Below are 13,504 nucleotides of genomic sequence, written 5' to 3'. Positions count from 1 at the left end.
AGCAATCCAGTATGGGACAGTTTTTCCCCCTAAATGAATTAAGAATAATCTGAAAAATAGGGCATGCTCCCCTTTAGAATTAGACATGGACGTGTTAAAGAGAAAAAGAAAAGTGCCAAGATTAGACATTCACTGAATGCTCCCAGCTCAAGAGAGGCATTTGAAACCAAATGAAAAAAACCTCAGTTTTCATTCCTGCATGGTCTGACTCTCTGCAGACTGTTGGATCCTGCTCTGAAATGTTTACCAGAGCCCTCCTACTCCCCCCAAATTCACAGTATAAAACTCCTGTTTTTAGATCAACATCACCACAAGATGTTGGATCTCAAACTGCCTCTGATCTAGCAATATTGCTCATCCAGGGTAACATGGAGAAGATTCCACAGAGAGAATAAAGAAGGCAACGAACAATGGATGTTTACACACCAACCTATGCTATGAAACAAGACACCCAAGAGAAAGACCTGTTTTCTTAAAGTAAAAATTCAGTTTTATTTGTATTTTAATAGAAACATTATAAGAAGAAGGCAGAGTCTTTCACAAACACATTTCAACTCTTTATCCTTGGAATGGTCATTTCTCTGGCCTTTTGCTTATAAGAACTTTGGTAAAGCCAAGCAACGCACTGTCATCTAGAGAAGTACAAGAAAGCAAACAATACCATCAGTCTTGCAAATACAGAGGTAAATTCAGGTTAGCTAGGCAAGTTGAGGATTACAGGAAGATGAAGAGCAGAAAAGCACATCTGTGGACATGGATTTGTTTGGTCACCGTTTTCAATCCTCTCCTCCACACAGGTTCAGCAGCGCCCTCTGGTAGTCGCCCTTTGTATCTTGCTGCAAAATGAGGGAAGAAAAATGAAACGGAAACTTTATGAAGAAATGAAGGTTACATGAAGTCCTAGTGTGACTGCACTGTACTCTGGACTTGCAGGACAAAGTTCAAGTAGGAGTTTATTTGTAAGCTGAAGTTTTCTATAGTGTTTGGCATGTACCATGATAAAAGTGGGACCAGTAAGGGGAACTCTGGTATAAAATGAACAACCTAAGGGCAGAGAGCAAAGGGACACGATTCAATTCTGTCCTATGGTTACCATCTATTAGCTACCATCTATTACCTCTTCTCTAGGGTAGATTTGAATCAGTAATCTCATGGTGGAAAGGCTTCTTTATTAAACCCTCATCTGCCCACCCACTCTCCAATTTGGTTCAATTAAGCAAAACACAAAACATTTTGAATTGCACAGCTCTTCCCTTTTCCTGAATACTGGATAGAGCCCTGATCTCATTTGGAATACAATCAATAAGTAAACAATGCAGTATTCATGAAAGGGGCCTGGTTTACATTAGAAAATTAGGTCATTTTAACAGTCAGGTCAGTCAGGGTCGTGAAAAATCCATGTCCCTCAGCAGCACAGTTAAGCCAACCTAATTCCCTATGAGACCATGCTAGGTCCATGGAAGAATTCTTCCACCAGTTTAGCTACCGCCTCTCAGGGAGGTGGATTAACTAAAGCAATGGTGGAATCCATCCTGTCAGAGCTAGCAGTGTCTACTCTGAAGCACTACAGTGGCACAGCTGAGCCACCATAGCATTTTAAGTGTAGACAAGCCCATAGAATCTAATGGACTGTAAGAGCTTTAGGACAGGAACTGATCTTTACTATGCATATGTGGAGTAAGAATCAGTTCCTGTCCTAACACTCTTACAGTCTAAATAGACCAGATGAATAGCGATACCTCCTTTTCTCCCACCCTCTATCTCCCTGGGGAGCAGAGGCACAGAAAAAGTAAGCAACTTGCTTGAGGCAACCCAGTAAGTCTATTACAGAGCTGGGGCAGCCAAATGATATTTTGGGCCCTATTGTTGGGCTGACATATAATGGTGACCTGAGAGTTCTAGCAGACAATGCTCCCATTGCTATGGGCAGTTATAATTCTTGTGTGAACTAGTTTAATATCCATCTAGTCCCTAATGGAATACATTGTATGTCACTCCCCAATATAAAGATATGGCCTTTTATTAGGAAACTCAGTGTAAACGAAAGATGTTTGCTCTCTCTGCCAGTAAAGAGGGACAGGGAAACTCCCCCTGTATATGAACCAAGAACATAAGATGTAGTCAGCCACATCTCTGCCCACCCTGTAGTGGAAACTGAACAAGATGTAAAGGACTACCTGGCCCCAAACTGTCTCCATGGCAGCTCTACAGCTGGGACTGCCACTGCCTACTCTGAGGGGGTACTTCCCCTTTTGGAAACCAGCAGCCACATACTTATTTCAGCTTTATGCTGCCACCAGGACTAACCCCTCCCTAGGGCCAGAGTCTCAGAGAATGCTGTGGGAGAGTGCACTAATAATGCAGGAGTGGCATGGGTGGTTGGTGCGTAGCAGAAGTCATCTCAGAAGGAGCCACCTCACCCAGAACTGACCTCTTGTTTCAGAATTCCGCTGAGGTAAAAGAATGGGCCTGCTGGACTCAGGATTTTGATTTCAATTCACCCCATTGCCAGGCACCACTCATACAAATATTGGGTTGGGGAAGGAAGTTGAGACTCCTACATGGTGACGTGCGTGTGTGTGTCCATAACATATCTGGTGATCAGAGGCACAAGCCGCTGCTGCTGTGAGCCTGTAACCAGGGAAACAAAGTCCCCGGTTCTCCATCTAATATTTATGAAGGAAAAAAATGGATTGAGACTTATCTTCCCCCACTCCTCAGGGGCCACAGACAGCGGTTACTCTAGCTCTAGGGCTACGGTAACTTCCACAGACAGCACAGCCTGGAATCAGGCAGGCATTTACACAACCTCTTTTTCCTTGGACAGCTCCAGAGCAAGCTGATCTGTGGTTATTTTTTTTCTTCTGTTTGGCTTTCTGGGAAGATCCACCTTTTCCCCAGGGATGTGGACATTTTCCCACAGACTGGTGCACAGTCACTATATGCAGCCTAAAATCTGAATATAAATTTTGCTGGCTAGACTCTCAGGGCAGCAACTAAAAGCTAAGGGTGGGATTTTCAGAAGTGCTTGGCATTGATCTAACTGCTCCCACTGAGGCCAGTGATAAATTCCCATTGACTTCAGCGGCTGCAATTAGACCAATGCCAAGTGCTTCTGAAAATCCCATACACTGATTATAACAAGGAGCCTTGTGATTTACCTGGATGAAATAATAGAGGGATTTTCCATATTTCCTCTTGAATTCACTCTTAATTTTCAGCATATCAACCTCTGAGCGGGAGACCATAATCCTGATCAGGATCTTATCACGGGTTCCTTTGCCCTAAAAGCAGATTTACATTGAGAGCTGTAGTATTGTGAAGTGAAAAAACAAGAGAACCAGTGTCTTGTGAGGAGGGAGAGAATCTACTGATGAGCTGTACATTGCTGCAGGAAAAGGTCACAATCAATTACTTCTTTCTGCATTCACAACGCCCTCCTGAAAACCTGAGGAGCAAGCTTATTTTCCAAACAATACTGTCCTCCATTTGGCCAATATATTATTGTGCATTTTCCATTACAGCAGAAGCAGTACATTTTACATCTTTAGACACCAGCATTGGGACCCCAAGGGCTGCTGCAGTAACTTGCACTGTAGCAGGGTACTGGCTTTGCTCTCTATTCATTCTAGTCTATACAGTTTCTTACACCACCCTCATCTTATCTAAGCACTTTCCAATAATGCATTATACCATAAGGCTAACATTTGTCCCATGTGGTCTCTCATTCTCTCCCCACAGGGAGAATAGTGCATGTAATTTAGCGCTTTGTTTTAGTAGGGTTTTATTTCTGGGGTGTGGGTGTGAGAGTTTAATTCACAGTTTCTTTGTTCAGTGAAGGCTAATCAACGGTTACTCTAGAACCTGCAGAAACACTCTACTTCAATGTCACCACCCAAAATGATGACTGTGATGGTATTTCAGTGCAGAAATTTTAAAAAATATTTAGCCTCCAAAGACCCCCAAAGATTATAACAATTTTAAGTTATAGCTGAGTCAGTCTGAATCCTAACCATTTGACAGTGTTCCATTAAACCAATTTAAAGCACATGGGTCTGAGAGTCCTAAGGTTTAACCATCAGTTCAAAGAGGCTCGTCACAAATTTCTTTGGCATCTGGAAAGTTTCACTCATACTTGCTTAACAACTCTCTCTCTAGATAGCAGAGTTTTTATAGCCTTCTTACATAAAATAATCTTCCTCTTCTTTTAAACAATCTTGTTTCTTCCTTGGAGACCTTTTCTACAGTATGGTGACTGAACCAGGACACCAAGGTGATCTAACACGTAATGGTGCTCTAAAACAATTTCTTGTGACTTGAGTTCACTACCTGCATTTTTACATCCCAGAATTCTGGTATCTGCTAGGCTGAAGTCATGCACTTTCCAACGTTTCATTACTCCATTCCTATGCTCACTTTCTCTTGCTATGTACTCTGTGCATGGTGTCTCTTTTGACGCCTACCTACCTATGGGCCAGACACATTTCTCATTCACTTCAATGGGAGTCAGCTTGGGATATAGTTTGCACTTCATTTGAGTATCAAGCTTTGTTCTATCTGTTCATCTGTACTTCCAGCTTATCTAAGTAACTCTAGCTTTTGTCACTTTCCTCTATATTAATTGCTGCTTAACCCAGAAACTCCAGACTAAGTTTATTCTGGAAAAAGTGAACACTAATATTTCATCAAGGTATACTTTCCTGGCCTAAGGGAAAACATGCACATGAGAGACGGGTGTGGAAAAACTAACTGATGTTCACCACTGCTCTACACTTTGATGACAATAGCAGATTTGAAACAACATTTGTTGCGGGTTCTTACCGTTAGAATTCTCTCTGTTCTGCTTTTGCAAGCAGGTGCCATTAGTCTATTATTTTTTGCATTGAATACATCTGCTGACTTGAATGGACAAGATACATTAGATTAATTTTTCTATGCATACAATTTTTAAAGCATTCTTTTGAAGGCGGCCAGCCATGATGCCATCCGTAGGTATTCCAGTGCCATTTAAACAATCATAGATGTAATGGAAACTAAAGATTAAAATGTATTTAGACTATGAAGAGGAGCAAAACATTCAGTACTAAGAAACAAGGCCTTCTTTAGTTCATCCTACCTTCATGGAGTCATACAATCGGTCAGCAAAATACAACTGCTTGTTCTGTATACACTGGACTGCAAAGTGAAGAACATATTATTGGTTAAACATACTGCACACACTCAGATCTGCAAACTAAAATGGCTTAGACTCCTCCTTTATAGATCTGATAGTTGAACTAGGAGAGGGTTTTCAAGAAGATATGGCTTCCTACTCCCAAAAAACCAAACCAATCAACAAAAACCCCACAGACAAATGATCTGTATTTGAAACATGTGTTACCTAGAAGTTAATATATTTAAGTAACTGTACCAAGGAAGGTTTTCAATGTAAACCCAGCGCCCTAAAATCAAATAAAGTATTTTTTTCTCCTCAAACTGCTATCACGTCTCACCCTGGTGTCCCCCCAGGATTCAGTCTTAGACCCATATTCTACTTGTCTAACACATTCTGGTCACATCCTTTCTGAAAATGTTAATGCAGATGACACCTAAATAGACTTCCTCTTCATGGTTTTGGCTTTTCTTCATTTCTAGTTTTGAACAAGAGCCTGCCTCTACCATAAATTTCTATCAACTCAGTGTATCTGAAACAAATATCCCACTGCTATAACTTCCCTCCTCCAAAATGCCACCACCTCAATCTCATTCCACAAACCACACATCCCTGTCCATTTCACAGAATACAGTCCCAAATCAACCTCCATTTTCAAGTCTCCAAAACCCACGGACTGGCTTCACCCCCATACCGCCCTGCCCCCCCGCCTTCCAGCCACCCACCCTCTCCAGTCTTTTTCAACCCTCCAGGTTTCCAAAGAGCAAACCCCAAGCAAATATTTAATGCATCAGATTGGAGCTGCAATACCCCTTTTTTACAAAGAGCCGAAGGAACAATTCAGTCTCCACTGAAGATTATAAACTGGAGATGAACTAACAGCAGATCATCCACTTTAAACAACTGGGCTCTGCCTCATCTCAGCAAGTAGATTGCAAGAGCACTGGAAATGTTTCACTGAAAGCCATTCCTAATAACCTTAACAATGGTTTACTTACCAAGATTAAGGAAGGCAACTTCCAGGTCTCCCTTGAGCTCCTTCTTGATGTTCTCCAACATATCACAAGGGCTGTAGCTCTTGTACCTCTCGAACACTATAATAAGGAAGAAAACAATTAAAAAGAACAGAAGTGTACCTGAGTTGTACAGACAAATTCAGGGGGTCAGAAAGACTGTGTGCACAAAAAACTGCACAGTGCAACTAGAGTGGGGCCAGGGGACATTAAGACGTTTGACCACCAATATCTAGATACTATGCTACCTCATTTTCATATCCGTGAATGAATGGCTATATTTCAGGAAGTTCTTAATTAATCAATGATTTGGGAAAATGTTACTATATATTAGCTTGGTTTTCTCACTAGGATATATGAAAAATCACTGTGACAGACCGTCCATCAGATAGATATTGATCCAATCTGCATCTACTTCGCACTGTGGAATTTAGGCTCTCAAAAATAAAAGAACCTCTCAAAGGAGTTTCCTGGGTGGTGATTATATAAACACCAGAGGCCACTCCTGGGATCCACTGACAGAAGCTTTACATGTGTGATGTTTACATACGGCAATTGTATGCCTAAATGTAGGCCTTTGCAGGAGTGAATTTAGAGACCAATTTTGAAAGTGTAGCTTTTAAGATCTGCTGCTGGGTGTGTATGCATGTTCAAACAGGGAGATGTATTTACTCTAGAGATACAAATGTATTTCTTTTCAAATAGTCATGGCTCAGCACATAAACTTTTCACAAACATCGTCCTGTTTCCTGGGTTCTTGCGCTTGATTTAATCATTATTGCAGCCAAGCAATGACCATCTCCTTCTAACTCCTATGGAATTTTTTTTTCTTAGAACAGTACCTTTCTGGAGGTGGGGAATGCTCCTTTCAGTCATAATATTGATCCACTTAGCAACATCAATTCCCTTCCTCTTCTCACCAGCATCACAGAGGTCCTGTGGTTAGAATGAAAAGTGTTATTTTAGCCAGGGGTAAAATGAAAGAGCCACTGCAAAGCTATAGGATACCTCAGAAAACAAGTCCTACTAGAACCATATCAGAGGGGAATGTAAAGTGTAGACACATACTTAACCTAACCACTAAGGGGGATGCATACAGAAGGAATGGACTTACAGACCTGATTCTCAACTCACACAGGTTTTACATTACTATAATTCCATTCACATCAGTGAAGTTACTCTTGACGTCTCAGAGAACAAACAGGTCCTGGGTTTAATGGCGACAGGTGAACGGGACATTTACACAAAACTGTCAATAAATGTAATTCATTAAAAGAAAGATTTCTCCAGACTCTCTCTTGGAATCATCTGGGCACCATCATTTTTGAATCTCAGCAGAGGACCACTCCCTATTATGAAACTCTACTAGGAAGTCTCTTTTTTTGTCCAGGTGTCCATGGAAGCAGTAAGACAGCTGTGTATGGGTGTCGGTGGGAAAGGGAGCCCCAACATGGAAATGGCTGAGCTCTCACGATCATAAGTGGCACACACTGAAATCAATATTATGTCCATAACATGCTAGGGAATAGGAACATGCACACTCTCTTTATGTGAAAAAGTAAGCAACATTTTGATATGGTCTATTCAGAGTTTTCCAAGATTTATTTTAAGACATAGTACACTTTGGGGAGTTAACTTACCACTGATCACCAGCACTTACCCTCGCATCTATGTCAATCAGCTCATAATCAATCACAGAAGTGTCCTCAAACCTTTTACCCTTCAAACAAGAACAAACATTTAGCAGATGTATCCAAATTGAAATAGTGTAAGCTGCTATCTACATTTTTTTCTCTTAGTTCATGTTAGCCAACATTTGACAAATGAGCATTACAACACGTTCCATCTCCATTACAAAGGTCTGTTATGTTAGTTACTTTCTCGTCAAATTGCATTGTCATTCAGCATCTGCATCATGTTCTTTCAAATTGTCAGCTATGCAGTGACGATGCACATGAATCCAAACTTGCTATCAGTCAGATGGATGGATGCATTTCTGCTACAGCTAGTCACAATCAATGTACGTGGCCTTCCACAGCTGGCAAGTGGACTGAGAAACATGACAGAATAAGGAAAACTAGACAGAGAAAAACGTATACCGCCTCAGAATCTTACCCTTGCCAGGCAAACCAGCAGCTTGCGGAAGTCACCAGAGGTGTCAGACACAATGTCCTTTTCCAGTTCTGTCTTGTACACTAGAATACAGCAAATACTTTTCTATTTACTGCTGACCCAGTCAACTGGAGGGATGATAGCTGCAAGTTACTTTAGATACTGTATTGGGAAGTCATATACGAACAACTGGCTAGTCTATTGAAACACAGCAACCCCAGGTTGTACCAAGGGTGGCACTGGTAGGATCCCTAGTGTAGGCAAGGCTCTGCCATCCAGGCTTGTTTTGCCAGCACTTATTATTTAAACACAACCACACCACACCTAGGCTCTTGAGTGAGTGTTTTATTACAGCAGATTCAGATCACCAATCATCGATTTTTTAGACTGCTTGCAGCTAAGAGACAATTTTGTGCAAAATAACCAGTTTAAATATATATGCTTAAATAAAGGAGTGCTGTCTGTGTTTCTGGCCCGGCACTAAAGCATTTTATTTCTTATTATGGTAGCAATTTTCTTCATTGCTACAAGGCTGCTACTTTCCCTCTGAAATTCTATAGGCATCTATCCCTGGATCCTTCCATTTTACCATCTACATGGTTTCATCCAATTCATCACTATAATATTATTTTCATCTTATGCCATTAACACACAGCGGTCTTTGTTAATACTTTATTGATTCAGCCACTGCTACTTTATAGAATTGTTTGCAGCTATCAAAGAACAAATATATGACAATTTTCTCCAATTAACGCCAAAGAAAACACTTCTTGCTACCCATGAAAACGCTGGACACCTTTGTTACTGTTTGTGATGAATGCAACTTGAAACATGAAAGGGTCATAAGAAATCTTAAGCAATACTGTTTGATACTGAACTCACATTCAAATCACTTAAATCCAGTTACCATCAACTGAGAAATGCAGCTAGGAATGGATAATATCCTTAAGCAAAGTTTGCACGGGGGGGGAGAGAATCCATGCTTTTATCAAGTCTTATCCAGATTTCTTTGTATGCCTTTTTTTGGCAGCTCTATCAATTAAGATAATAAAAAGGCTTCTTTAATAGATTCCAAATTCAGCTGCTCCACATGGACAGAATCTACGAGTAGGATTTTGCTCTCACTTACTCTGACTCTGTCTTCCTTACAATAAAAGTAGAAAATGGACTATTGTGGCTGTTTTCACATAAGAGAAATGACTGGTGGATACTAGTTTACTACAAGGCCTGCAGTTGATTCCAAGGCACCAAACCTTGAGACCCAAATTTCTTCCTCCATGGAAAATGCTTCTGGGACTCAAGTTAATTTCAAGGCAAAAGGGTTAAGTGAAAACAACCTTTGGAAGGCATAATTCCAGCTAGCCACGACGGCACCTTAATTTGTGCATATTTGGTTATTAGAAAGGGAAGGCAGTGGGTGAAATCCTGAGCTCCACTGACATCAACGGCACCAGTATTTCACCCTAGAACTCCTCCAGTATCCAAACAGTATGTATGGGTCCATAAATCATAAGGTGTTAGATACAGTATTTATAGTAGGCAGTTTGTCTAGGTCACGTTCAATTACACTGAAAACTTCATCAGTTATGCCAACATAAATACCTTTGCCTGTTGTATTTGACCAAAACACTAGGGATAATGAGAATCCCTAGGAAAGCCAATGGTTAAAAGTTTTCCAAACTTTCCCGTCACTCATACAAAAGGAGAAAACGGAAGGGCCTAAGTTCACTGTGTTGAAAACACGAACACATACTTACTTTCCTTGTAGACTTTGTTAATTTCACAAAGCTCCTGGTTTGTCCTGGAGCAGATGATCTCAATGAGAGTGTCTTCAACAGTCCCTAAACCCTGAAACACAGGTAAGGTTTTCATTTGACACTAAAAATGAGCAGACTGCTAGAATGGTTCTGAAACGTTTGGTACACACTTTGGTAGTACTCCTTTCTCCCACTCAATCTTTGAGAACATTCCCATCCCCACGCAGATGTAAAAATTGTAGCTGCTGGTATTTTTGCCCGTGGTATTGACCCTACTGCTGATGGCTCAGCCTCTTTCTTCTCATTAACTAGTTTGCTACTAGGTTAGTGGCACAGCACTGAACACAGTGTGAAAATGACTTCTACTCAATATTTCGGTTGGGACCCATCCAACCACCCCCTGCTCCCTGTCCCCTGACTGCTGCCCTGGGATCCCCTCACTCCCTGCCCCCTTACCATGCCGGAGCCAGCCATGCCGCCATGCTGCCTGGCAAGAGCAGTGGGCCAGAGCGCTGGTGGCACGGCGCGCTCAGGCTGTAGGGGACAGCCGGGGCCTAGCAGAACAGTCCCGTGGGCCGTAGTTTGCCCATCTCTGGTCTAGCAACCAGTGTACAGAAGGCTAGGGTTCCAGGATGCTATTCCAGCTCTGCCAATGACTGGCTGTTCAACCTTGGGGAAAAGTGCCTTAGCTTCTTTTTTCCTCAGCTTGCCTCATCTGTAAAATGGGGCTAATAATACTAGTTATCAACCTCCTAGGGCTGTCATGAAGCTAATTCATACTTTTTTAAAAGGCTTTTAAAAAGCCATGGATGAGAGGTGTTTAAGTGCCAAATATTATTCTAATAACCTTGAGATACAGTTAATAATATCCGTGATAAACCACAAGCCAGGAGTATTTCAACACCGATTTGACTGTCTCATTGAGTTTCTAGATGAGGTTAAGGTGTTGCTAGCACTATATTTTTTTTTTCAACCTGTTAGTTTAGTGCACTGGATCAAAACCTGACCCCTTCGTATTAGGGGCTGAACTGGTCTCTCTCGTGCACACAAGACAACCCCCGACAGTCAGGTAGCAAAGCTACTATAAATATAAGACTTGGGGTGATATGGACTCGGAGGGCGGCACCTTCCATGCCACTGATCCAGCAAAGCGTTTAAGTGCATTCTTGACTTCAGGCATGTGAATACTCCCTATTTAATTTTCCATTTAAAAAGAAAGACAGACACTATTTTTATTTGATTTATTCTTTCACTGTTAAAGGCATTTGTATCAGAAACCAACAGGTCCTACTGAAAACAACAGTATCTCTTATTTCATGCCCCTGATCTAGCAAAGCACTTAAGTACATGCTTAACTTGAAGTTAATGGAACTACCCACATGCTTAAAGTTAAGCTCATGCTTAAGAGCTTTGCTGAATCAGCAGACCTAAAGTAAGGAACACTATAATTTTCAAGAGGAATTGTTGGTTTCTGGTGAAAATACCTTTTAACAGTGAGATAATAAGCCAAATAAAAAGTCTCACCTCTACTTAGCTTTGTTTAAATCAAAAATTGAGACTAGTATTTTGTACCCATGGAGAATGTTATGCCTCCTGTATATTCTTTAGCTATTTTACAAGAGCAGAAATCAATACTGTAGCCCAAAACATACAAGGAGTTGGCAGTATTATTACCCATGTTAATACTAAGGAATAAAAGTGTCTTTAGCATGCTAGACTAAATATTCAGATTAATACATACATTTTGAACAAGCTGGATGTGTTGAAAGGACATGATAAAATATGTATTTCAAAGCCTGCTTTTGTGATCAAAGTCAAGATGTAATAATCAGGTTTCTATATTACTTGCCTTTCTTTAGAGCTATAGTAAAAACAAAATGTAGCAGCGCTACTTTGAACTATGTTGAATTACAACTGTTTAAAATAGAAATCAATGATTGGTGTTAATAGAATAAGAAAATTACTAACCCATATGAAAAGGTGTCAGCTGATAATTAAACTCTATGGGAGTTCAGATGCTCCAAAACAGTGTAGTTCAATCAATATGCTCTTACCCTCAGGCTACTGGTCAATTGTTTATTTCAAAATTTTTATTATCAAAAAGAGAGCCAGAGCTATTTTATGAGCCCATTTCTTTTGCTGGCAGGGTTTTACAATGCCTCATTAAATCTCAGGTATTTGTTATGCCAAAAACCCCACCTCCAAAATTCCTGACTTTATCAAGGAAAAGCATGTCATCAGCAAGATTGAAGTTATGTAGGTTACTTTTCTTATATAGGGTAGGAACAATACTCAATTCTGCTTTATGATAAAAGTAAAATGGTGGAAAATGCCTTCCACAAAATGTCCATACAGCTTTTCTGTATTAAAATGTCACCTTAGGGCCTGATCCTGAAAACTTACTACCAGGAAGAATGCTACAAAATGAAACCTAAAGGCCTGATCTGGCAAATACTACCGGAGGACTTCAGTGTGACTACCCAAGACAGCTTTTTAAATCTATCCATGATGCCTATAAATTGGGAAACTGTTGCAGCATCCCCCACAAGCTAGGTCCAACAACAAAAATAGATTAAAACCAAAAAAAGCCCAATCAAGCTTTTTTCCAAGCACATCCTATGGAGGAGTCATTCAAGTTGTGTGCTTAAGCCAATCATCATCATAGATGGTCAGAGTCAGTTACTGGACAGAAGGCTTCCTATTATGCCTACCATTTTGGGGCTGTTTGTCCGTGTAGGACTTGACATATTTTTGCCAGGTCATCTGGTAGTACTGGGCACAGTCCCAGAACATAAGAATGGCCATAACTGGATCAGACCAATGGTCCATTTAGCTCAGTATCCTGTCACTGACTGTCAACTCTCTCCATTGTGAAAATTAACAATTTATTTCTACTCTTAATTTCCTATCTTTTAACCAGTTTCTGATCAGTAAAAGGACCTTCCCAGTTATCCCATGACTACTTAGTTTCCTGAAGAGCCACTGGTGGGGGCTGCGGAAAGCGGCAGTCAGCACATCCCTCGGCCCACGCCACTTCCTGCAGCCCCGATTGGCCTGGAACAGCAAACCATGGCCAGTGGGAGCTGCAATCGGCCGAACCTGCGGACGCTGCAGGTAAACAAACCATCCTGGCCCATCAGCGGATTTCCCTGATGGGCCGTGTGCCAAAGATTGCCAATACCTGATCTAGCCTAAGCCACACAGAAGAGTCAAAGGTCATCTGTCTACAGGTCAAAACATTATTTTATATCTAAAAAATGGAGTAAATTATGAAGAAACCCACCATTCTGTAAGTGCTTCTTTAATAATAGTCGGAAGAAAGAAAAAGAAAAAAGAAGAATCTAATAGCAAACAATTTACAAAAAGGCTCACACATAATAGAAACAGGAAAATCCCCTCATTAGGTTTGTTCTAATAAATGTCTGGGGAAGGAGTAGAGATTAATAACAAAATACTTATTATATTTTTGT

At 40.8% G+C, this 13,504-nt stretch overlaps 1 protein-coding gene across 1 annotated transcript in view; it reads right to left on the bottom strand.

The window, feature by feature from the left end:
- Positions 1–467: 467 nt before the first annotated feature.
- The window catches only part of ANXA2 (annexin A2), a 48,833-nt gene continuing 35,796 nt past the window's right edge, over positions 468–13,504 (bottom strand). The window contains exons 6-13 of the mRNA XM_048867379.2: positions 10,035–10,125; positions 8,281–8,360; positions 7,826–7,885; positions 7,008–7,101; positions 6,151–6,246; positions 5,117–5,175; positions 3,162–3,284; positions 468–836 (exon numbers count right to left, since the gene is read on the bottom strand). Of these exons, the coding sequence (XP_048723336.1) occupies positions 777–836; positions 3,162–3,284; positions 5,117–5,175; positions 6,151–6,246; positions 7,008–7,101; positions 7,826–7,885; positions 8,281–8,360; positions 10,035–10,125 (663 nt within the window). The 3' untranslated portion in view covers positions 468–776. The remainder of the gene's footprint in view (positions 837–3,161; positions 3,285–5,116; positions 5,176–6,150; positions 6,247–7,007; positions 7,102–7,825; positions 7,886–8,280; positions 8,361–10,034; positions 10,126–13,504) is intronic.

This window comes from Caretta caretta, chromosome 10 (assembly GCF_965140235.1).
Source record: "Caretta caretta isolate rCarCar2 chromosome 10, rCarCar1.hap1, whole genome shotgun sequence".
NCBI lineage: Eukaryota > Metazoa > Chordata > Testudines > Cheloniidae > Caretta > Caretta caretta.
The sequence above is the reverse complement of the archived record's forward strand: the minus strand, read 5'-3'. Positions and strand labels throughout refer to the sequence as shown.